At 44.5% G+C, this 22219-nt stretch overlaps 2 protein-coding genes across 2 annotated transcripts in view; both read left to right on the top strand.

Annotated features, from left to right (window-relative positions):
- Positions 1–22219, top strand: part of PURG (purine rich element binding protein G) — a 228491-nt gene that overhangs the window by 44761 nt on the left and 161511 nt on the right. The window lies entirely within an intron of this gene.
- Positions 4156–22219, top strand: part of RBPMS (RNA binding protein, mRNA processing factor) — an 80690-nt gene continuing 62626 nt past the window's right edge. Inside the window, exon 1 of the mRNA XM_082205208.1 lies at positions 4156–4691. Within this exon, the coding sequence (XP_082061334.1) occupies positions 4431–4691 (261 nt within the window). The 5' untranslated portion in view covers positions 4156–4430. The remainder of the gene's footprint in view (positions 4692–22219) is intronic.

Raw genomic sequence — 22219 nt, forward strand, 5'->3', positions numbered from 1 at the left:
TGTTCTTGACTGCCATATATGGGCTATTCCATGGCATTTCTGTAATGCTTTGCAGTGCGGCACATCTCATCCCTGAAGAGAAATTTGTGTGCAGGTTGACAGGGGTTTATCTTAAAGAAAGGTAGAATCAGATGTCTCCCCCCCCTTCATGCTGTCTGGCACCTTGTCCTTTATGCACTGTGCTCCAAGGATAGCCAGAAAAATAGGAACAGCAGGCCCTAAAGCCATCAAGCACAAACTGATAGACAGATGACTCCTTCAATCTTAGTGTTTCAGGTGACAGGGAGGAAACAAACACCACCCACTTCCACATTATTCTGGGGGGAAATCACTGTTTGTGCACTGACAGTGATCTTGAGGTAAAAGGCTCTTCCCATTCCGTAATCTCAATGTTCAAAGATTGCTGCCCTCTTCTAATTATGAACAAATTGGTTCTTTGTCTCTCTCTCTACATCTTCACTTGGTTTTGGGGGGTTTGATGAGTCACTGTTTTTGTTGATTTGGAAATATTTTGGTTTTTATGATGTTGGCATTTTTCGGCGGCTTAATGTATCTTTGTGGATTTGGTTCTGTTGCATGTACAAGTTCACTGATGTAAGCTGTTTTGAAATGTTCTTCTCCAGGGGGGAAAAGTGGGGCCTGTGTTAAAAAAGAAAAGAAAAAAGCATATTCAGGGAAAGATGGGTGGCGGCGGTGAGCAAGCTGTCTTTCAGCAAAATTCATCTGCCAGAAGTGGCCTAGGCGACAAAGGCATTATTAAGTCAAAAGCCTTTTTGCAGGCTGTTTAGTTAAGACCTCTGGCTATCTGTCCCACCCCTGGCTGTCTGATGGGTAAGGGCAGAGGAGGGGTTGCAGAAAGAGATAAAAAAGAGGGTGGCAGAAAGCAAGAATTATGCCCTCCTTTCACTGTGGCCATTGGCAGAGTAAAAGCTGCACATCCTGGATCTAAGGTACCGAATATTCCTAACTGATAGTACAGTGGTACCTTGGGTTACATACGCTTCAGGTTACATATGCTTTAGGTTACAGAGTCCGCTAACCCATAAATATTGCCTCAGCTTAAGAACTTCGCTTCAAGATGAGAACAGAAATCGTGCTCCGGCGGCATGGCAGCAGCAGGAGGCCCCATTAGCTTCAGGTTAAGAACAGTTTCAGGTTAAGAACGGACATCCGGAATGAATTAAGTACAGTGGTTACCTCAGGTTAAGAACTTAATTCGTTCTGGAGGTCTGTTCTTAACCTGAAACTGTTCTTAACCTGAGGTACCGCTTTAGCTAATTGGGCCTCCTGCTGCAGCCACATGATTTCTGTTCTCATCCTGAAGCAAAGTTCTTAACCCGAGGTACTATTTCTGGGTAAGCAGAGTCTGTAACCTGAAGTGTATGTAACCTGAAGCGTATGTAACCCGAGGTACCACTGCACTTAACCTGAGGTACCACTGTAGTAGAAAATGAAGCATAGGTGATAGGTACTGTGTTACCTCTAGTACCCAAGAGCCACTCATTTGTAAAAAGAGACATGATGCTGTCTTCTTACTTGGTCGGCCTCGTAATGCCTAGCAGAAACAGTCTGTGGTGTGTTATTTGCTTAGTGTGTCTCCCTGTTCCTGCTATCTTACATTACCACAACTAGGAACCCCCCCCCCCCACTATGAAACAGAGTCTAAACACCAAGCTGGATGTGATGCAAAAGTTCCGTGACTGGAATGCCCATGTTGTTTTTCCTTTCTGAAAGTCTGCCATGAAGGACCCTTATCTGAAATATGTACAAAGCACAGGACGGCAGGCCTGTAAGATTCCCCTCCTCTGCATAATTTCCTCGCATCTCTCCCCACCCCCAAACCCTACGCAGTGCTATTTTGCCTTTACTGAGAAAACTTGTGTTGCCCATATTTATTTATTTTTGAAATAAAGGGGGGGGGACAGCTTGGGGTTTCAGCGGGAAAACAGTATGGAAGGAAAGGTTAAGAACTCTCCTCATTGCATAAGCCCAGGTCTGGATTGTACCCTTCCCCTCGGCCGCGTTTTGCAAAAGAAAAAAAAACCATTGGAAATTCCTTTTATATCACTTCTAGTTTGACCCTAAAATATATTATTTTAGCACTCTTTTGGGTCCATAATGTCAAAATATTGTGGGGCATGTATGTGTGTTTGAAATTAACATAGATATTCTAGTGATTTTCTGGGATGTGGTTCTTTCAACTACTGTCATAAAAATAAAAGTCAAAGTGAAAGAATATGAAGACGCACACACACTGAATCAACAGATTGAAACGGCTTCAAAGGAGCCACTTGTGTGCTGTGCTGTACTGTCAGCAGCGAGCTGTGCCTTTAGAAATGTTAGAACCATTATAAATCCTTTCTGATCTTCAGACTTATTTTTAGTGACATGAGGCAGGTATCATGTTGATCAGCCTCAGCGTGAAGCCTTCCTAGATCTAATGACTTTTGGATTTGATGCAAACTGGTGGGCTGATTTATTTATCTGTGCTTGTAATGATAATTAATAGGGAAAATCATCTGCGTAAGAAGAACCAGCTGGATCACGCCAGTGGCCCATAAAGTCCAGCGTCCTGTTCTCACAGTGGCCTCCCAGGTGCCTGTGGGAAATGTACAAGCAGGATCCATGCCCAAGAGCCATCGCTCCTCCGGCAGTTTCCAGGGACTGATTGTTGTTGTTGTTTAGTCACGTCCGACTCTTTGTGACCCCCTGGACCAGAGCACGCCAGGCCCTCCTGTCTTCCACTGCCTCCCACAGTTTGGTCAAACTCATGCTGGTAGCTTTGAGAACACTGTCCCACCATCTCGTCCTCTGTCATCCCCTTCTCCTTGTGCCCTCCATCTTTCCCAACATCAGGGTCTTTTCCAGGGAGTCTTCTCTTCTCATGAGGTGGCCAAAGTACTGGAGCCTCAGCCTCAGGATCTGTCCTTCCAGTGAGCACTCAGGGCTGATTTCCTTCAGAATGGAGAGGTTTGATCTTCTTGCAGTCCATGGGACCCTCAAGAGTCTCCTCCAGCACCAGAATTCAAAAGCATCAATTCTTCAGAGATCAGCTTTCTTTATGGTCCAGCTCTCACTTCCATACATCACTACTGGGAAAACCATAGCTTTTACTATATGTGGCTGGTAGCCATCAATAGCTTTTTTCTCCATGAATTCGTGTAATACTCTTAAAAGTCATCCATCACTGCCTCCTGTGGGAGAAACTTCCATAGTTTTAACGATGTGCTGCGTGAAGTACTTTATTTTATCTGTCCCAAATCTTCCAAAATTCACCTTCCACAAGTTTCAGTGTTTTGAGAGAGGGTTAAAACCATTTTCTATCCACTTCCTCTCTCACATGCATGATTTTATAAACTTCTATCATGTCACCTCTCACTTGCTTTTTTCTATAAACCAGGAAGTCCCAAAGGCTGCCACCTTTTCTCATGGGGAGGGGGTGGGTTGCTCCACCCCATCGATCATTTTGGCTGCCCTTTTCTGAACCTTTCCCAGGCGTACAAATACCCTTTTGGAGGTTAGGCAACCAGAACGGTATTCAGTACAGTGGTACCTTGGGTTACAGATGCTTCAGGTTATGCGATTTCGGGTTGCGCACTGCGCCAAACCCGGAAGTACCGGAATGGGTTACTTCTGGGTTTCGGCGCTCACACATGCGCAGAAACACAAAAATCACGCTTTGCGCATGCGCAGAAGTGCCAAACCGCGACCCGCACGTGCCCAGACGCAGCGCTGCGGGTTGCGAATGTGCCTCCTGAACGGATCACAATTGCAACTTGAGGTTCCACTGTATCCCAGGTGTGGCCCCCCTCAAACATTTTTTTGGGGGGTGGCTTGAGGGGGCCTTGGCTCCTTCCAACTGTCTGACTTCACCTCCAAAGGCGCACACTTTTCCATTGTCGCCAGAGACAGACGGACGCCAACCACCTGGGTGAGCCCCACGAGGGGCGAAAGATTCCTGCGTCGCAGGGGGCTGGACTAGATGCCCCTCGTGGGTCCCCCGCCAAAGCAAGTTCACCCCACGACCACTTGTCATTTGCCATTGGATTTGGGAGTCACCACCCCGCCAAGCTCCTCCTTCCTTCCTTCCCCAAGCCTCGACGCCTTGCTTTCTGACCCGCCTCTCTTCACGTGCCAGAGGGTTGCTGAGGGGGCTTCCTCTCCTCTCCCTCGCGATTAGTCGACACCCCCCAACACCCCCCCCCTCCTCCTCCTCCGCTCCCTCCCACGTCGTCCCAGGGAGTGGGCGCCAGGCGCGCGAGCCACCTTCCCCGCCAACCAGAGCCAGGCGCGCAGGCGAGGAGCTCGCGGCTCTTTCCCCTCACGACTTCCTTCCACGGAAAAGAAGCCGCCGCGCGCCGCCGCCGCCTCTTTCCCGCCCCTCACGCGGCTCGCTCGGGGTCTCTCTCTCGCCGCCGGGGAAGCCCTGCATGCTGCTGAAGCAGCTGCCGCTGCTGGTGGCCAGGGCTAGAGCCCCGCTGCTTCTTCGCCTCGCCTCGGCGCGCTCGCCTGCCCGGCGGCAGCAGCAGCAGCACCTCAGCCCAGACGCGCCGCGGACGGGAGAGGCGAGGCAAGGAGGAGGAGGCGGCGGCGGCGGGCCAGGGCGCTGCGGACCGGCGGAGGGAACCATGAACAGCGCCAAAGGCGAGCAGGAGCCCAGCCCCGCCGAGCCCAACCTGCAGGAGGAAGAGGTACCTGCCGGAGGGGAGGCGGGCGGGCCAAAGGCGCTGCCTCCCGGGCTGGAGCGCACGGGCGCCGTGCGTCACGGGCTTGTCCGGGGAGCCCTGGAAAAAGTTTCGGGGGAAGGGGGGGGAGCGCTTCCAAGCAGGGCAGCCGTAGAGCTTTTCGGACCCCCCCCATCCCTGCCACCCTTAAAACCACCAGCCCGTCCCTTAAAACGCATTGACACCGAAGCTGTTCGCTCCGTCCGCTTTGGGGGCTTGGAGAGGTTGCGCAACGCTTGGGAAACGAAAGGCGCGCCGGAGGTTCTCCGAAGCAACTAAGTTTGACCTTAGTTTGAACGGGGGAAAGTGGGATGGTTGGTGCGGGGGAAAACACGGGAGGCGAACACTGTGTTTTCTCCTTCCTCTTCTCTCTTGTGGTCGTGCGCTTTCTCCCTGTAACCTAGTTGCCCCCCGACTCCCCACATTAAAAGCAGAGTACTCCTTTAAAGAAAAAAAAAAGCAAGCCAGGCGCTCTGATTAATAGATAACGTATCGAGCGCATTCTTTCCCGATGAGTTAAGATGCAGAGAACTTGCACTTGGGCAAATCTTAATCCAGAGCCACCTTGGAGAAAGGTCGTAGTCAAAAAAAGCAAAGCGTGGCAAAACGCGTAAATTAAGTTGGCGATGCGCTTTGGCAATATCGGTAAATGGTTGAACTCAATAATAAAGCAGTGCGAGTGATTTCCATCGTTAGAGATTGTTGTACAGTACTGTATTGTGTTGCCCATTTATGGTTCAACCCTATATGCTTACTCAGAAGCAAGCCCATACTGTTCAGTGGAAAACACTCCTAGGTAGGGTTGTATATCTCATAGGATTGTATATCTCATAACATAAGTAATTTCCTTGAAATACTTGTGAGCTCTTGTAAGTTTGAGGTACTAAGCCATGCTCATTCCACTTATAGACTGTCTACTCACTTTAAACCTCCCTGTGTGTGATTTGAATATTACAACCTTATAATGGATAGGTAGCCTGCGAATTTATAACGCCTACAGCATTTCTGTTCACAGTCTTTTTTGCAGGGTGATAAACAGCCAAAACTCAGTGTAATAGGACCTTAGGCATTTTGTTGGAGGAAACTTTGCTTTTCCTTGAAGTAGACTAGTCCACAAAACCTTAGTGCCGGAATGATATTGTTAATCTTTAAGGTTCCATAAGACTCTTCGGAGCTGTTGTTGCTTTGCTACACTGCTCTGAAATAAAGAAAGATGGTTACTCTTCAGCAGGGGTCAGCAAACATTTTCATCAGGGGTCTACTCTCCTTCAAACCTTGTGGAGGGCCGGACTATATTTTTTTTTCGGGGGGGGGGAATGAATTCCTATGCCCCACAAATAACCCAGAGATGCATTTTAAATAAAAGGACACATTCTACTAATGTAAAAGCACGCCGATTCCTGGACCGTCCGTGGGCCAGATTTAGAAAGCGATTGGGCCAGATCCGGCCCCTGGGCCTTAGTTTGCCTACCCATGCTCTTGAGTCTAGGAACCTGTTTGGGAAAGAATTAAGGCAGTAAACTACCCAGATTAACACTTCAAGCCTATTATGAAGTGCTGCCGATTCACAGATCCTAGAAGGATGAATGGTGGTTGCATGGAACAAAACACATTTTCTTAAAAGAAAAACATTTCCTTGTATCATGTATTCATTCTGCCTATCTGTGGGAATTACCGTATATTTATAGGAACACGAATATGTAGGTTTCTTCATCTATTACAATATATAGGCTTCTAAGCATCAGTTCAGTTTGTTATAACGTGATAACTTGCCCATATAGGCAAGAATGAAAATTCTAATGTTTGCATTGTTTTTCAGGTTGCCGCCAAGTACTAACCGGATAGTGCTTGTGATTTGCAACATAAACCGCTATGAAATATGTATATGTATGAACATTAATTACTATACTGATTAATTAATTTTAGGCATGGTTTGGACAAACTTTGAAAATTTTGTATTAGTAGAAGTTCTCTTTTGGGAACTCCTACAATGTGCTTAAACTCGGCATAAGCTTGCCTTGTATTGCAGCCGTGATGTTTGTTAATGGGGTTGGTTGTTGAGACTCTTCATTGCCCTATCCCCTTAGTTGAAGGAAGGATTTTTAATGATTTAATAATCTTGTTAGCGGCGAAATCCGGTGGTGGCTCGGAAAACATTTATGGTGCAACCTGTTGTCTTGTGATGATGTGCAACGAGGTATTGTAACAATACATTCATACACGGCTTTGATGCTGTGTGTGTCCTTTTTGCTTCTGGTGTCAGCCGTGGGACGTCCTTGGCTCCTGAAGTCCCAATGGAGAGCAATTTCAGCGGGTTTGGGGGGAAAGGAGTTATTGGTGCTGCACTACCTAAGTATTTTCCTCGTCCCTGTCATTTCGCCATTGGCAGCAAATAAGTAATGAATGGGAAGCTAAGGATGGAAGGAACATGGGAGTCCACAGTCACTTGTGTTGCATTCACCTACAACCTGTTTTTCATTTGTTTGGTGGTATTAGTTTTCTAAGGACCTTTTAATAGTATTGGGCTTGGGCAGAGGATTAAATTAACTTCTGACCCTATTCCAACCTTACAGTTTATCGTTCCAAATATAAACGTGACTTAAATCTTGGCAACCTCACATCTCTTAGAGATCTTTGCTCCCATAGATAAACCATTTGGAGGTAGTGCTGACATCAGTGCCTCTTTACAGCAGAAGCCTCAAGCAAAGAACAAGTCCCTATCTCAAAGAGCTTTCAGCCTAAAGTTTGATGGCAACTGTGCAGCAGGTTAGCAGGGCTTCTGAAACTGATAACTGTTCAGTGTACTGTATCAGTTGTGGATTTTATACTTCTGTGTTTTAAATTCACTTGTACTTAACTTTGTATGTAGAGAAATAGCCTTCTGATTTCAGACTGTGGTAAATGGGCAGTGTGGGAAAAGGAAGTCGGTGAAAGCGAAAATTGGATGTAGCGCTGATGAAGTACCATATTTCCATTAATTATCTCATCCTTCACTTGTACACACCAGCTTGTTTCATTCATATGTTTGCATTCTTCCATTATCCCACTGTTTCTGCGCAATAAGGTGCACACATTTTATTGATATATATTTTATGCAGAGTTTAATTAGTTTATTTCCTTGGGCTAGGGAAATGTAAAAGTCTGTGAGGTGGATTGCTGCTTCCACTGAATACAGGGAATAAGTACAGGTTACATGGGAGGTCTGTGATTGGATATCCCAATATATTTTTCTTTACAGTGGTACCTCGGGTTACATATGCTTCAGGTTACATACGCTTCAGGTTACAGACTCCGCTAACCCAGAAATAGTACCTCAGGTTAAGAACTTTGTTTCAGGATGAGAACAGAAATTGTGCTCCGGTGGTGCGGCGGCAGCAGGCGGCCCCGTTAGCTAAAGTGGTGCTTCAGGTTAAGAACAGACCTCTGGAACAAATTAAGTACTTAACCCGAGGTACCACTGTACTTCGAAACTTCCAGGGTGCGTGTGTTCCTAGTGTGATCCGGGAAATGGTACTGGTAGTATTTAACCCTTCCCTAGTACCATTTTGTCAATGTAAACCCCATCGCTCAAACTATTAGCCAGATTGTGGGGGAATACCTCTTTTCACTGCCCCCCATAGGGTAATAGCATCTCTGTGGTTAAATTGAAGGGTTAAACACACCTTCCCTAGTGGTTCCCAACCTTTTTTGGGGACTATGCCCCACCTAAGTATCTCTAAAATCCTGATTCCCCCCCTGGTGACATATAATTCTTATTACTCAAAAAGTGAACTCCTATTCACATGGAGGAAGCCTAAAGCCTAAAAGGCCATTAATTTGGTCTACACAAGCTTCCAAATCCCCCCCCCAAAAAAAATATATATCAAATTGCACCCCTGTGGGGCATGTGCCCCATTTCGGGAACCATGGCCCTGGAGCTATTGCCCTGATCAAATGAAGAACCCTCCTCAATAAGGAGTGGCTGCTTTGAAGTAAACGAAAAGTATAGCAAATCTTCCTCATCTCTTCTACTTTGGCTCTGAGGTGCATTTTTAAAAAAAAACAAGGACAGCTCAGTAAGTTCATGGCTAAGCTGTGAGTCCAGGTTTCCAACTCCAGATCCTACCTCTCTTTGCTGAGCCAAATGTCCCTCATAACCTCCAGCATCACTTAACAAACTGAGGAACCTTCAGGGCTGTTGTTGGTGTTATGTATACTGAAGTTCTCACTCTGGGCCAGCAGGGGGATACTGTAGATAGTTTTCACTCAGGTCTGCATATGCAAATAAGGAATTGAAAGTGACGTTCAGTGATTGGATAGTTACAGAAAGTTGTTACTGTTGCCATGTAGTTGAGCTCCATATAAGCAGGTTGGCTGAACCGTCCAGCCCTGTTCTGTGCTGGCCTGTGAATAAACAAGAGCTGTCTGAAGAATTGCTGTGTCGTCTGATATGTTCACCCACAACTTAACAGTTGGCACCTGTCTTGTTAATGTCTTGCAGTTAGGCTGATAAACTGTGTGTAGAGTTGCTAGAACAGACGTGCAGTCAGAACAGTGCATGTTGAGGGGAGAATAGGGGATTGGCGCCATAAGAACCTTTCATCAAACATTATGATTTAAAATAGAGCAGAAGGCCCAGACCTGTAGCTATTCTAGCAGCTGAAAAAGAGACTAGTCATTTCTAATAACTGTTCTAAGAAAGGGAGAAATTGCCTGAAATGATGTTTTCTAACTACTGCGTAGCATATACCGTATTTTTCGCTCTATAAGACACACCAGACCATAAGACGCACCTAGTTTTCGGAGGAGGAAAACAAGAGAAAAAAAATTCTGAATCCCAGAAGCCAGAACAGCAAGAGGGATCGCTGCGCAGTGAAAGCAATGATCCCTCTTGCTGTTCTGGCTTCTGGGATAGCTGTGCAGCCTGCATTCGCTCTATAAGACGCACACACATTTCTCCTTACTTTTTAGGAGGGAAAAAGTTTGTCTTATAGAGCGAAAAATATGGTAGTTGGTGCCTGAAACATCACTGTTAAGGACTGTTTCTCATGTCAGTGCAAACGGAACTCCCTTCTGATGGAAGGACCAGGTCTTGTTGTTGTGATGACAGCTAGGTATGCTGAGTCAATACAGTAGTAATTTACCACCTAGTATGGTCTTTTTGTTTATTAAAAACGAGTTACCATCTGAATTACTGGTATAAGTTTTTTGCTACTCTGCGGTTGTCTGCCAGATGGTAAGGCTCTCTGCATGGTGAGTTGGTTGCTGCTGGATGTAGAGCAAAAATGACAGTGGCATTCCCCTGAGCTGGGTGGCAAACATTCAAGTATATTCTTCTTCAGGTATTGCTAATCTTCCGTATCTTTTCTTGGTGGCATATCAATTTTTGTTATTTCCAAGTTCTGTTGCCGTTTGAAGTGACTTTACCTTTCTGAGTTGCAATTTAGAAGATTTTTGTGTGTCAGTGCCTGTGCTTAAGCCCCCCCCTCCCCCCAGATATCACTCTCGGTGTGTCTGAAGTTGTAATTTTAGCAAGTGTAGATAGGAGTGTCATAGGACAGATCTTTACTATACATTGTAAGTGCATCCGGCACACATAGTGCTTAGAATTGTAGATCTGTAGGGGAGGAACTAGAGTTCCCAGGATTCTTGGGGAGGGGGGAGTCATGTGCCTTAAATGTGCATTTGATGTGCTTTAAAAATATTGTCTGTTCATATTTCATCTTACTATTTATATTGTTTAATAAACAGTGGTAGTTTTCAGTATTTGATTTAGCTTTGAAAAACTCTGCTATGGAGCTAGTTTACACATAGGCGTTAGCAATCTAATTGAATCCAAATTGTGAATGCAGTGGTACCTTGGTACTTGAACAGCTTGGGTCCCGAACAAATCGGCTCCCGAACGCCACAAACCCGGAAGTGAGTGTTCCAGTTTGCGAACATTTTTCGGAAGCTGAATGTCCGACGCGGCTTCCACGGCTTATGGCTCCTGCAGCCAATCAGAAGCTGTGCCTTGGTTTCCGAATGGTTTCGGGAGTCGAATGGACTCCCAGAATGGATTATCGTAAGTTTGAGAACCAAGGCACCACTGTAATGTATGATTACACAGTGCGGTAAGGAACCTAGCTATGGAGACCCATATGCATATCTTCTTGGCTGGATCAGAAAGCTTTGGCATGAAGTGGTTGCACATTTCAGACAGCTAGTCTAGGTCAATGTAGGATTTGCATTCAGGACCTTCACATTCTCTGTAGGTCTTGTTGACTTTTTTTCCCAAAGTAGGCAATCCACTTTTTAAAAAAAAAGTCAACAAGACCTACAGAGTTCCAGATGTGGATTTCATAGCAAGCTAAAATGGTGATGATAATGCAATCATCCTATCTCTGCTGTGTTAATTAACACCTGTGCATGGGACGTGAAACCGTTGTCTTGAATCAAGCTTAAACAAAAAGAATCAAACCTCTTGATAAGTTCTGGATGATTTGTGTTTATTACCAATTAATGCTGTTGTGAAAGGTCATGGTATTTACCTTCTGTATTTACAGTATATTACGTAGAATTATTGCAAGCTGTACTATTCACATTTCATAGCCATTTGACCTCCCTGTTTTTCTGTTTCTGCCTCTGTAATATATGCATGTATGTATACGCTCTCTCCTCTGGGCCATAGGAGGATTATCTTTCATGAATCGGATGAAATGAACTCTGTTCATGAGAGCTTGTTCTCAGACTCTTCCTCCCCTTTTAGATGCCTTTTTATTCTTTTCAGCTCATTGCTCAACAACAGTATCTTCGTGAACATACATTTTCATATTTATTTAACTGCTGTAGTTATTAAAAAATATTTACAGTCTTCCATTCATCTATTCACATACCAGATGGGATACAAAACATAAAAAACACACAACAATAAAAACCCACCATTCAAAATACACAAAAGCAGTTAAAAGCAACAGATCAGGCTAAACAGCCATTAAAATGCCTGGGCAAATAATTGAGTTTAAACCTGGTGCTAGAATGATGTCAGCACTAATTGCACCTGTGAGTGAAAGGCATTCCACATACTCGGTGCCACCACCAAAAAGGCTGTATTCCTCACCATGGGCTCACCCGCAGCAGTCAAATGCAGAGAAAAGCCTTTTAAGACATCATAGTTACAGGCAGCTTAGCATAAGGGAAAGGTGTTCCTTTGGGTATTTTCATCCCAAGCCTTTTCAGGCTTTAGATGCATGTTCCAGCACTTTAAATTAGATTTGGAAGAGAATAGAATCAGTGGGATAAGATTCCACCCAGCTACACCATTCGAACAGTTCCAGGTGGTCTTCAGTGGCAGCCCCATGTACAGTGCATTGCAGCAATTCTCTTAGGAGGTTACTAGAATGTGGGTCACTGTGAACAAACTGTTCACTGTCAAGGAGCAACTGCAGCTGGCAAAGCAGCCGGCTCTGGGAAGAAGCACTCTGTGCCAGTGAGGCCACCTGTGTTAATGGTGACAATGCTGGATCCAGGAATACCTGCACACGGTGTACCTTTTCCTTTAAGGTGAGTACAACCCTATCTGGAAAAAGCTGCCTGCCTGATTCCACAGACATGAGAACCACTTACTCCTCATGATTCATTGTCAGTTTATTGGCTTTCATCCAGCCCATCACCAAATACAAACCCCAGTTCAGAAGCCGCATAGCTTCACTTGACTAAGGTGACAGATGGAAATAGAGTTAGGTTCCATCTGCATCATTAGTGGTCTTGTTGAAGGCTCCAGAAGCCTTGCTTCTGGCAAGGGACACCTTTCCCCCCTTTCCTACTCTCCTGAAATCTTCCACAACTGCGCTGCTTGGTGCTAAACAGCTCAGGATTGGTGCTGGCTCACAGCCCCTGAATCCGAACGCTTTATTTTTGAACAGTAGGGCAGGAGTTCCCAAACTGTGGTCTGAAAGATCACTGCTTCACAAGGTGGCTTGCAGCATGTCTGTGAAGAAGCATTTGACTTCTGTGGATTTCAAACTGCAGTACAATAAAATACATACAATGTAAGAAATCAAGGAAGCAATAAAAATATGATTGAAAGTCACACAACCTCTAGCACAGCACATTACAATTGCTGCAGCAGGCTCAAGAATCATCAAGAGGTCTGCTAAGACCATCAGCAATTTTCAGTAGCGGGAGAAGTATAGTACAGTGGTACCTCGGGTTAAGTACTTAATTCATTCCAGAGGTCCGTTCTTAACCTGAAACTGTTCTTAACCTGAAGCACCACTTTAGCTAATGGGGCCTCCTGCTGTCGCCGTGCAGCTGGAGCACGATTTCTGTTCTCATCCTGAAGCAAAGTTCTTAACCTGAAGCACTATTTCTGGGTTAGCAGAGTCTGTAACCTGAAGCATATGTAACCTAAAGCGTATGTAACCTGAGGTACCACTGTATGGGGAAGAGAGGAGGATTTTTTATTTTGCTGCATACCATTCCCCTGACGCTTAATGTTCAACTTCTAGGATACTGTTATAGCAGGACTAGGGGACCTTTTTGACTCCGTAGGCCAAATCCTTGTGGGCCAAATTTGACAGGTGTGTGAGGGGAGGGACGATCCTGCTTAATGTTGAGTTTGGTTGTGTGAGAGAACTCTCACATTCACCTGGACCAAGCAAATTCACTTTCCCTTCACATCAGCTGAGGCCCTGTGTACCTGAAGGAGTGTCTCCACCCACATTGTTCAGCCCAGACACAGAGGTCCAGTTCCGAAGGCCTTCTGGCAGTTTGCTCACTGTGAAAAATAAAGTTACAGAGAACCAGGCAAAGGGCCTTCGTGGTAGTTGTGCCCGCCCTGTGGAACACATTCCCGTCAGATGCCATCATTCCCTATTACAGTCCCTATCAACTTGGAAACAAAATGGAAGATCTCCAAAACCAGGTAATGGTTTCTACTCCATTGAAGGCTCTGCTGTTAAATGCTAGATAGGTGATATTTTAAATTAAAAAACCCAGTCATCTCAGAATCTTACCTTCTCTGGCTTTGGGACATAGAAATGAGATGTTATAATTCATCAGAATGGCTGCTGGGTTTGACAGTTAAGAGTCTAAGAATTTTAATAATAATAATAATAATAATAATAATAATAATAATAATATGCAAAGTAGGGGGATGAATTGAGTTATGTTCTGTTACAGGGGCTGTTACAAAGATGAAGGGAGCAGGCAACATTATATCAACGTACTGGTCATCTGTTTAACTGAGGTATATGTTTGTGTTTTGGTGCTTGTACAATTTTGAAACTATATGTATATAAATCAGTTCATTTCTTCAATGGCGGTTATGCGGTAAACATGATCTGCATGATTCCTATATTCTCAAAGCTGAGAAATTATGTATGGAAATTCATCCATTTGAGTTTGAACACTAGAAACAACAACAACCTCTTACAACTTCAGCACAGGCCTGTAAAATTGCTTCAGGCCTCTGGCAAGTTACAAGCCTCTCTGAATGGGAGAAAGTTTGATAAGTCAGACAAGTATCATCAGTCCTCCCTACCCCATCAATTAACATGCCCAAAATTGCCAACATAGATCGGGCAATTTGGGGAAGTGTTTTCTTTTTTTCAAAGCCTGGAAATATTGTATGCTTCTTCTTTTTTTGCCGTGTTGCACCAATCTGAAATATGTTCCACATATGGATTATAGGGCACAAGGATATTAAAAGGAAGGAAAATTGCATTTCTACTCCACCAGACTTAATTGTTCAATTAAAGCATGGTTGTTGGCATTGTGGATTTTAGTGCCCACCCCCCCGCAGTAGCACGTCTGGAGGTCAGTAGTGTTATTATTTTTTGTAAGACCTTTGGCTGCGATAAATATTGGTTGTGCCCACTTTTTGGTAAGGAAAATAGCATGGAGATCTTTTGAGTTAAGACTTTCAGACCCAAAATGCTTCACTTTAGTGATGTTTTCATGATTCCGTATGTGTCTGTTGGGAAGCAAGCCCCACCGAGTTCAGCGGACTTTTACAGTGGTACCTCAGGTTACATACGCTTCAGGTTACACACTCCGCTAACCCAGAAATAGTGCTTCAGGTTAAGAACTTTGCTTCAGGGTAAGAACAGAAATCGTGCTCCGGCGGCGGCAGGAGGCCCCATTAGCTAAAGTGGTGCTTCAGGTTAAGAACAGTTTCAGGTTAAGAACAGACCTCCGGAACGAATTAAGTACTTAACCCGAGGTACCACTGTACTCCCGAGGAAGTGACAATATGACAAACTACAGAACGGCTTGTCTGAGCTGTTCAGGGAGCAGGAGAGAGGCATTTTCATGATGGCACCATGGTTAAGATAGGCTGCTGTGACATGTGAATGAGGCAGCTTCATATGTACATTTGAATTGACTATGAGGGGTGTCATTGTACCTCCACGTAAAGTGAAGTGGCTGCCTTGGGTTTCAGTTCTTGGATACTCTTACAGAAGACAGGGTGGAAAATTGACGCAGCTGTCTAGTGAGATATGCTCCTCAAGGCGCATTGAAATGAATGGGAGCAGCTCAAAATCTAGCAAGAATGCTATTAGCTGCAAGATATAGCTTGGTGTGTATGTGCAGTGCTGAAAGCTCCAACTTAAAAGACCCAAAAGACTGCTTTATTTTTTATTACATAATAAAGCTATAATTTTAAAATATGGTTCTTAATGACTTTTTGGTTTTGGCAGAGCTACAGATCTGAATGTTCAAAGCTAGGAAGTAATAGAAGCATGTCAGTGACTTAAAACTCCGTAAGAATCTTCTGCTTGTGGAACCAATAAATCATAAAGAAACGTGCGTTTTATTGCAATGGTAATGTGTTAATCTTGTGACTGGATTTTTAATGACAGATCTAGGGCTGCCATGCGCCCAGAATTTCCTGGACATAGCTGGGATTTGGCCATAAGAAACAATGTCTGGATTTTCACTTTTTGAAATATGGCAACCCTAGAGAAATTGGTGAATTCTAGGTCTTATAAGAAATAATTTCTGTGTAGTTGGGAAACTGTACGCTTTCATTTTTGTGGAACTCTATACCCGGCTAACTATTGGGAAAAACATATTTATTATGTTTGTAATTATTTTAATGCCTTAAAATTACCTTGATGGGCCATGCATTTTACATTTAAACCTTATGGGGTGCTATGGAAACACGATTCCACATGTGTGCTTTTCTTCTGCATCCATGTTCCAAAGAGTTGATGCTTTTCTTGGTCAAACCTGTAGATGGAAGGAGTTCATATAATGGAAGGCCCATATAAGATCGGCGTACACAGTTGGGTCTGATGAGCATTTACTGTTCCCAACCCAAATCCTGCAGAAAGCCATCTAATTCAGATTTTATTTTTATCCTGACTTGTTTTTAAGAGGTGATTTAATTATTGTCTGATTTTGTATCAATTTTTTTTTATGTTAGCCGCCCTGAGCCCGGTCTTGGCCGGGGAGGGTGGGATACAAATAAAAATTTAAAATAAAAAAAGTTCATTATTCAGTTCATTAAAAAAATGAACTGGCTTGGTTGGTAGTAATCTGGGCTCTAGATGGCATTAGATTACTTCTGTAGTTGATATGTATTGCTGTTGGATGATAGGCTAATGCTGCAGGTTAAAAAAATTCCAGAGATAAGACGTAAGCTTCCCCTCTGAACCCAAAGAAATCTGAAAGTTTGCTTTGCACTTGCCATGTGTATTGAAGCTTTCATTTACTTTGGATGGTTGTAGAGGAAACAGCCATTGACCAGGAATTCCAAATCAGAAACATTTAATGGTTTACACAGGGTGACATTTTCAAGCTGCAGAACAGCAGATAGCAATAAGAAGAAGAAGAAGAAGAAGAAGAAGAAGAAGAAGAAGAAGAAGAAGAAGAAGTTGTTATTTATTCCCCAGCCACTCTGGGTGGCTTCCAACAAAATATTAAAATACAATAGTCTATTAAACATTAAAAGCTTCCCTAAACAGGGCTGCCTTCAGATAGTACTTTAGTAAGGACTTGTATCTTTTTTTGCCACGCAATAGTATTCAGAGTTACAAAACAAGAGTAAAAGAAAACTTCATGGTTGAAGTAATCTAATCTAAATCAGTTTCATTCTACCCAGTCTCTTTGGTATACAAAAACCAGTTAAAAGATCCAAAACTACTTCAGTGGTAGTGCTGTATATGAAGTAGACTCCAACAGGATGTTCCTAACGGAAGGTGACCAGTAGGAGATCTGTCAGACCTCCTCATCCTTTTTCTGCTCTAAAACGAGGCTGTTTCGCCATTGAGCATTTAACTTTTGGGTTAGTGATAGATATAAATATGTTATGATGCTGTATAAAATGAGTATAATCTCTGTATTGGAGAAGGAGGAGCTGAGCCTAAATGAACTGTAGCTTGCCTCTTAAGAGTGCCTAGTGAGATATGACTGAGGTGAGATTTGAACTGGAGGATTTCTGGCTCACACCCTTTGGCTGCAATCCTACACTTTCCTGTGAGTAAGTCCCATATACATCAGCGGGGCAATGAACTCAACGGAGTTTACTTATGAGCAGATATGTATAGGATTTTATCCCACGTCGTTCAACCACCATGAATAAAATATAGGTGGCTGTGTGTTCTCTAAGCGGAAGTTCATTCGCTCCGTCTATTTTAATTTTTAAAATAAAAGCAGCTAGGGAAAGTATTTGTAACATAAGTTTATCTCTTGTTTATAAAAGTAAATTTATCACTTGAAACAGCACCAAGTTTCCAAAGGCTTGTCGTACATTCTGAGAAGGTATGCTAATCCACAGCAAAACCAAGAGGGAAAACATGAGGGGGGAAGTTCAGAAGATGGGAGATTAACCCCCCCCCCCAATGTCTCGAAGCTGTTTAGAGTGAACAGAAAAACAGACAGTGAACAGAAAAAAATTCTGGAAATTCTGAAAATAATCTGGAGAAGCAACTGCAAAACTCAAGAGTGCAGCAGGCAAAAACCCTTGTCTCCTTCATTGCTTCTTGGATATTTCCTCTCTTGATTTGTTCTTAATACAGCCCCTGTGCAATCCTGTGTACACTTGAGCACAGAGGTGCTTATTTCTGGATAGACATGTGTCTTGGTTTCTGGCTGTTGTTAATGCAGCCACTCAAGACTTCACTGCTAGACCAGAACTGGAAAAACCCAAGATTATCATCCTGGGATTTAGCTCCTGACGTGCAATGCCCTTCCAGTTTCTTTCTTTTGGCTTAAATGATCATAGATAAATAGAATGGCAGGTGGGGAAGGCTATAAACTCATACCACATTGCAGAGTGGCCCCACTGAACTCCTTGGGACTGACTGACTGTTAAGTAGACATGCATAAAGGTAAAGGGACCCCCAACCATTAGGTCCAGTCATGACCGGCTCTGTGGTTGCGGCGCTCATCTCGCTTTATTGGCCGAGGAGCCGGCGTACAGCTTCCGGGTCATGTAGCCAGCATGACTAAGCCGCTTCTGGCGAACCAGAGCAGCACACGGAAACACCGTTTACCTTCCCGCCGGAGTGGTACCTATTTATCTACTTGCACTTTGACGTGCTTTCAAACGGCTAGGTGGGCAGGAGCAGGGACTGAGCAACGGGAGCTCACCCTGTCATGGGGATTTGAACCGCCGACCTGTCCCTTTCCCGGTCCTTGAATAAGCTAAGAATACATTTCCCCGCTCACCCACCCCCTTTAAATTTTTCCAAGCCCTACAAAGGCAGGAACTGGGAATAATTGTTTTTAAAACTTGGATGATTGTTTGGGTACCAGACATCTGTAGCCTTGGTGACTATATGGTAGAGACCCAGAAACGAGGCTTGTGATGATGACATTATGTTGGAGGGCCTGTTAAGGTCCTTGGCTGAAAGTTTTTGTTTGCTTCAAGTGGGCTTGTGGGATTCCAGCAACCATAAACAGAGCCTGATAATCTAAACCAAGAAGGGGGGGGGGGAGGTACAAGTCCTCCATTAATGGAGTTCGTTTTTATGTGGACTTGTTCCAAGAGAGACGGAATGTACCCTACTTGAAAAAAAGCAGTGACACACAGAGAGCTATTTGCCTCTGCTGTTTTGGTATGTTGTATGTTGTTTAGCTGTTGTGGTAAAATTGCATTTTCCTCAGGGAGAAGGAAGACTGCAGTCTTAAATTATTGTAAACCCATGTTGCTTGCCAACATTTCCTTTTAAAATTTTGGAGACTTTTATCTTTCACTCCCTTCAACCCCAATCATACATTTTTTGTCATGTTCTAGACATAATACTTCCTCCTACTTGTGTTTATAAGTTTGTTTTAGTGGCATGTCTACAGGGCCGCTGTTTGTGCGTCCCAGGTGGTTACTGCCTTTGCAATGCTTGCTTGGAAAGTTCTGGTGCTAGGTAAGGAAGAAGAAGAAGAGTTTGGATTTGATATCCCGCTTTATCACTACCCGAAGGAGTCTCAAAGTGGCTAACATTCTCCTTTCCCTTCCTCCCCCACAACAAACACTCTGTGAGGTGAGTGGAGCTGAGAGACTTCAGAGAAGTGTGACTGGCCCAAGGTCACCCAGCAGCTGCGTGTGGAGGAGCGGAGACGCGAACCCGGTTCACCAGATTACGAGTCTGCCGCTCTTAACCACTATACCACACTGGCTGAAAGAATGGGAGAGAAGAGGTAAAGGTGATGTAGGATGAGTGAAAGAAAACATAGTTAGGCGTGGTTTCATTTGAAGATAAGAACTTGTCTCATTCACTTTAGAGGAAATAAACCAGGTACAGTTAATATTGATGAAGTGACAAACCAAGTAAATTCCGTTTCTAAAGTTCTGTGTTCTGCAAACGCTATTCCAATGTGACATGGTGACTATTTTTAGGCTGTAGCCATGGAAGTCCCCAGAGATCCACAAATACTTTCACTGGAGTGCTTGTGTTTAATTCTGGCATCCAGAACCCAAATCCTCTAGTGCACTGTGGCACAGAAGCAGAAACACATTAAGAGAGCCCCTCTTTCAAAATGGCGCCAGGCTTGTTTCTTCTACAGGAACATGGTGTCACTGCCATAGGTTGGAGGGGAGTGGTAGCTGCCCCCACACCAGCTATCTGCCTCTTCTCCCATATAAAGCCTACTTGTTGGGCAGTAGATACAAAAAAAGGAGCATGTTTCCGTCTATGGATCAGGAAGCAAGAGCCCAAATTAGTGGCACCTTGCAGTCACCCTTTTAACCTACTAATAGAAAATTAAGAAAACTCTGTTGAGCATGTGTGTGAGGAAGAGTTCTGTTTATGTCTGAGCCCTGAGTTATTTTTTTAATAAAAAGCACTTGGTGAATTGCAATCTCTCACACAATGCGTCTGAATGTTTTAAGTTTAGTAGTTTTGTTAGGGAATGTTGAGTAAGCGAGGCCTCTTAACCATATCTTCCTCCTTGTGTTGCAAGTCTTCTAAAAGTGATGAACTCGCAAATCCTTGACAAGAATGTGTACAGCAAACTGAGGACAGGTATTCTCTTGGGTTTCTGAAAACTGCAGAGTAGCTAGGGAGAAGGGAGTTTTCGTTGGGTCAGTCAGGTGTCAAATGTTTGCCAAGGACACTAGTGTAGTTGCTTATTTTTGACTTGGAATGTGCTGAGGAAAGCTCTGATAGCAAGGAGACTGGGTGCTTGCAGCCGCAGAACCTTCCTGAAGCCTGAGGTGTAAATCTGACTATGTTCCAATGCAACTATGATTAATGCTTGCACATTCATCGTGTGGTGATAGCAATATCAAGTGATAAGTTTCATGTGTAAATCAGCTATTGCAGAACTTTTGTATTGCCTCAGACCAGAATGCTCTTCTGTGGAGTCAGTTCACACATAGGACTAATCAGTGAGGGAACTTGTATGTTTTAGTTTGGATTGTTTTATTTGACGTTTTAATGTGTTGCAAACCACTCTGAGGCCTTTTCTTTTTCTTTACCTTATATACAGTGGTACCTCGGGTTAATACTTAATTCATTTCGGAGGTCCGTTCTTAACCTGAAACTGTTCTTAACCTGAAGCACCACTTTAGCTAATGGAGCCTCCTACTGCTGCCGCCGCACTGCTGCTGCACGATTTATGTTGCACGTCAAGGTCCCCTAGGCCACCCCATTAACTCACACTTCACACATCAATTTTTGTTTAAGGTTTTTGGCATGAATTTGGCCACAGCTTTATTTAAATACACACACGTGAGTGGTTGCTTAGGCATTGGTTACGACTACAGTGGTGCCTCGCAAGACGAAAAGAATCCGTTCTGTGATTCTCTTCGTCTAGTGGTTTTTTCGTCTTGTGAAGCAAGCCCATTGACGGATTAGCGCTATTAGCGGCTTAGAAAAAGGGGAGGGAGGGAAAAAAACCCAGCAGGAACTCGCAAGACATTGTCGTCTTGCAAAGCAAGTCCATAGGAAATTCGTTTTGCGAAGCACCTCCAAAACGGAAAACCCTTTCGTCTGGTGAGTTCTCCGTCTTGCGAGGCATTCGTCTTGCGGGGCACCACTGTATCTGTCCTTGCCCCAGGGACAGCACGGACTTCCGGATTCCAGCGGAAGCCAGTGAGGGAAACAATTTTTGGGGAGAAAATGAAGCTGGGCTTCAGTCCCTCACTTCTCACCCTCATGCTCCTGGGGGCTTGCACGGCCCAAGTCCGATGCCAGGGACAAGGACGAAAAGAATGGCAAGCCCCTGGATTCCTTTAACGGAATTCCCTTGCAGCACCACCATGGGAGGGGTAGGCACTTACCCCTCCACCAACCAATCTGAACCAATGCCTAACCGCCAACCTTACAAGTTGTGACGAGTTGCTACGCAGTAGGCAAAAACCAAATGGCAACAGCCAATCAGCCAAATGGACAAAATTCCTACCAGGCCCCCGCACCAAGGCGGACGACCCCGTGACAGGCATAGCACGGTCAGAGGACAACGAACCCCCCCCCCCCATTTTCAGGGAGGGTGGGCGGGTGATCCGGTGCACGCAGCCCAAGAGAAAGCCCCAGGCTGCGAGCCCTGTATTTAAGACCTCTGACCGCTCCCACACTTTAGCAACATAACACTCTCCCCAGCAACACTCCTTGCCCGATCACAGCATGTGGCCAATTTGCCCAACAACAGTGGGGTGGCCTTTTTGGGCTGACCGCAACACATGCTCTCTGTTATGGAGAACACGCTTTCTCATCTTGAAGCAAAGTTCTTAATCTGAGGTAATATTTCTGGGTTAGCAGAGTCTGTAACCTGAAGCGTATGTAACCTGAAGTGTATGTAACCCGAGGTACCACTGTATCTGAGTTTCTAACACCGGCCAAAGGGACCTCAGCTTCTAGGAACTGGCTCCAGTGATTCACGTTGATCTAGCGCCCTTGAGAAATCGATATTTCCCAGCAGCTCTTTGTAGCCTAGTGAACTGGTGACCAGAAGCAGAGGAAGGAGAAGAGAGAGAAAGCGATTGACCTTTCCTTCCTCCTTTATGCCCATGCTAGTGGAACACCAACCGGGTCAGTGGAGGGGATTGAGGGGTGGGTGTGAGGTATGGTTTTATGGGCTGCCTGGGTGAGAGA

The sequence above is a fragment of the Podarcis vaucheri genome (genome assembly GCF_965113315.1).
Source record: "Podarcis vaucheri genome assembly, chromosome: 17".
NCBI lineage: Eukaryota > Metazoa > Chordata > Lepidosauria > Squamata > Lacertidae > Podarcis > Podarcis vaucheri.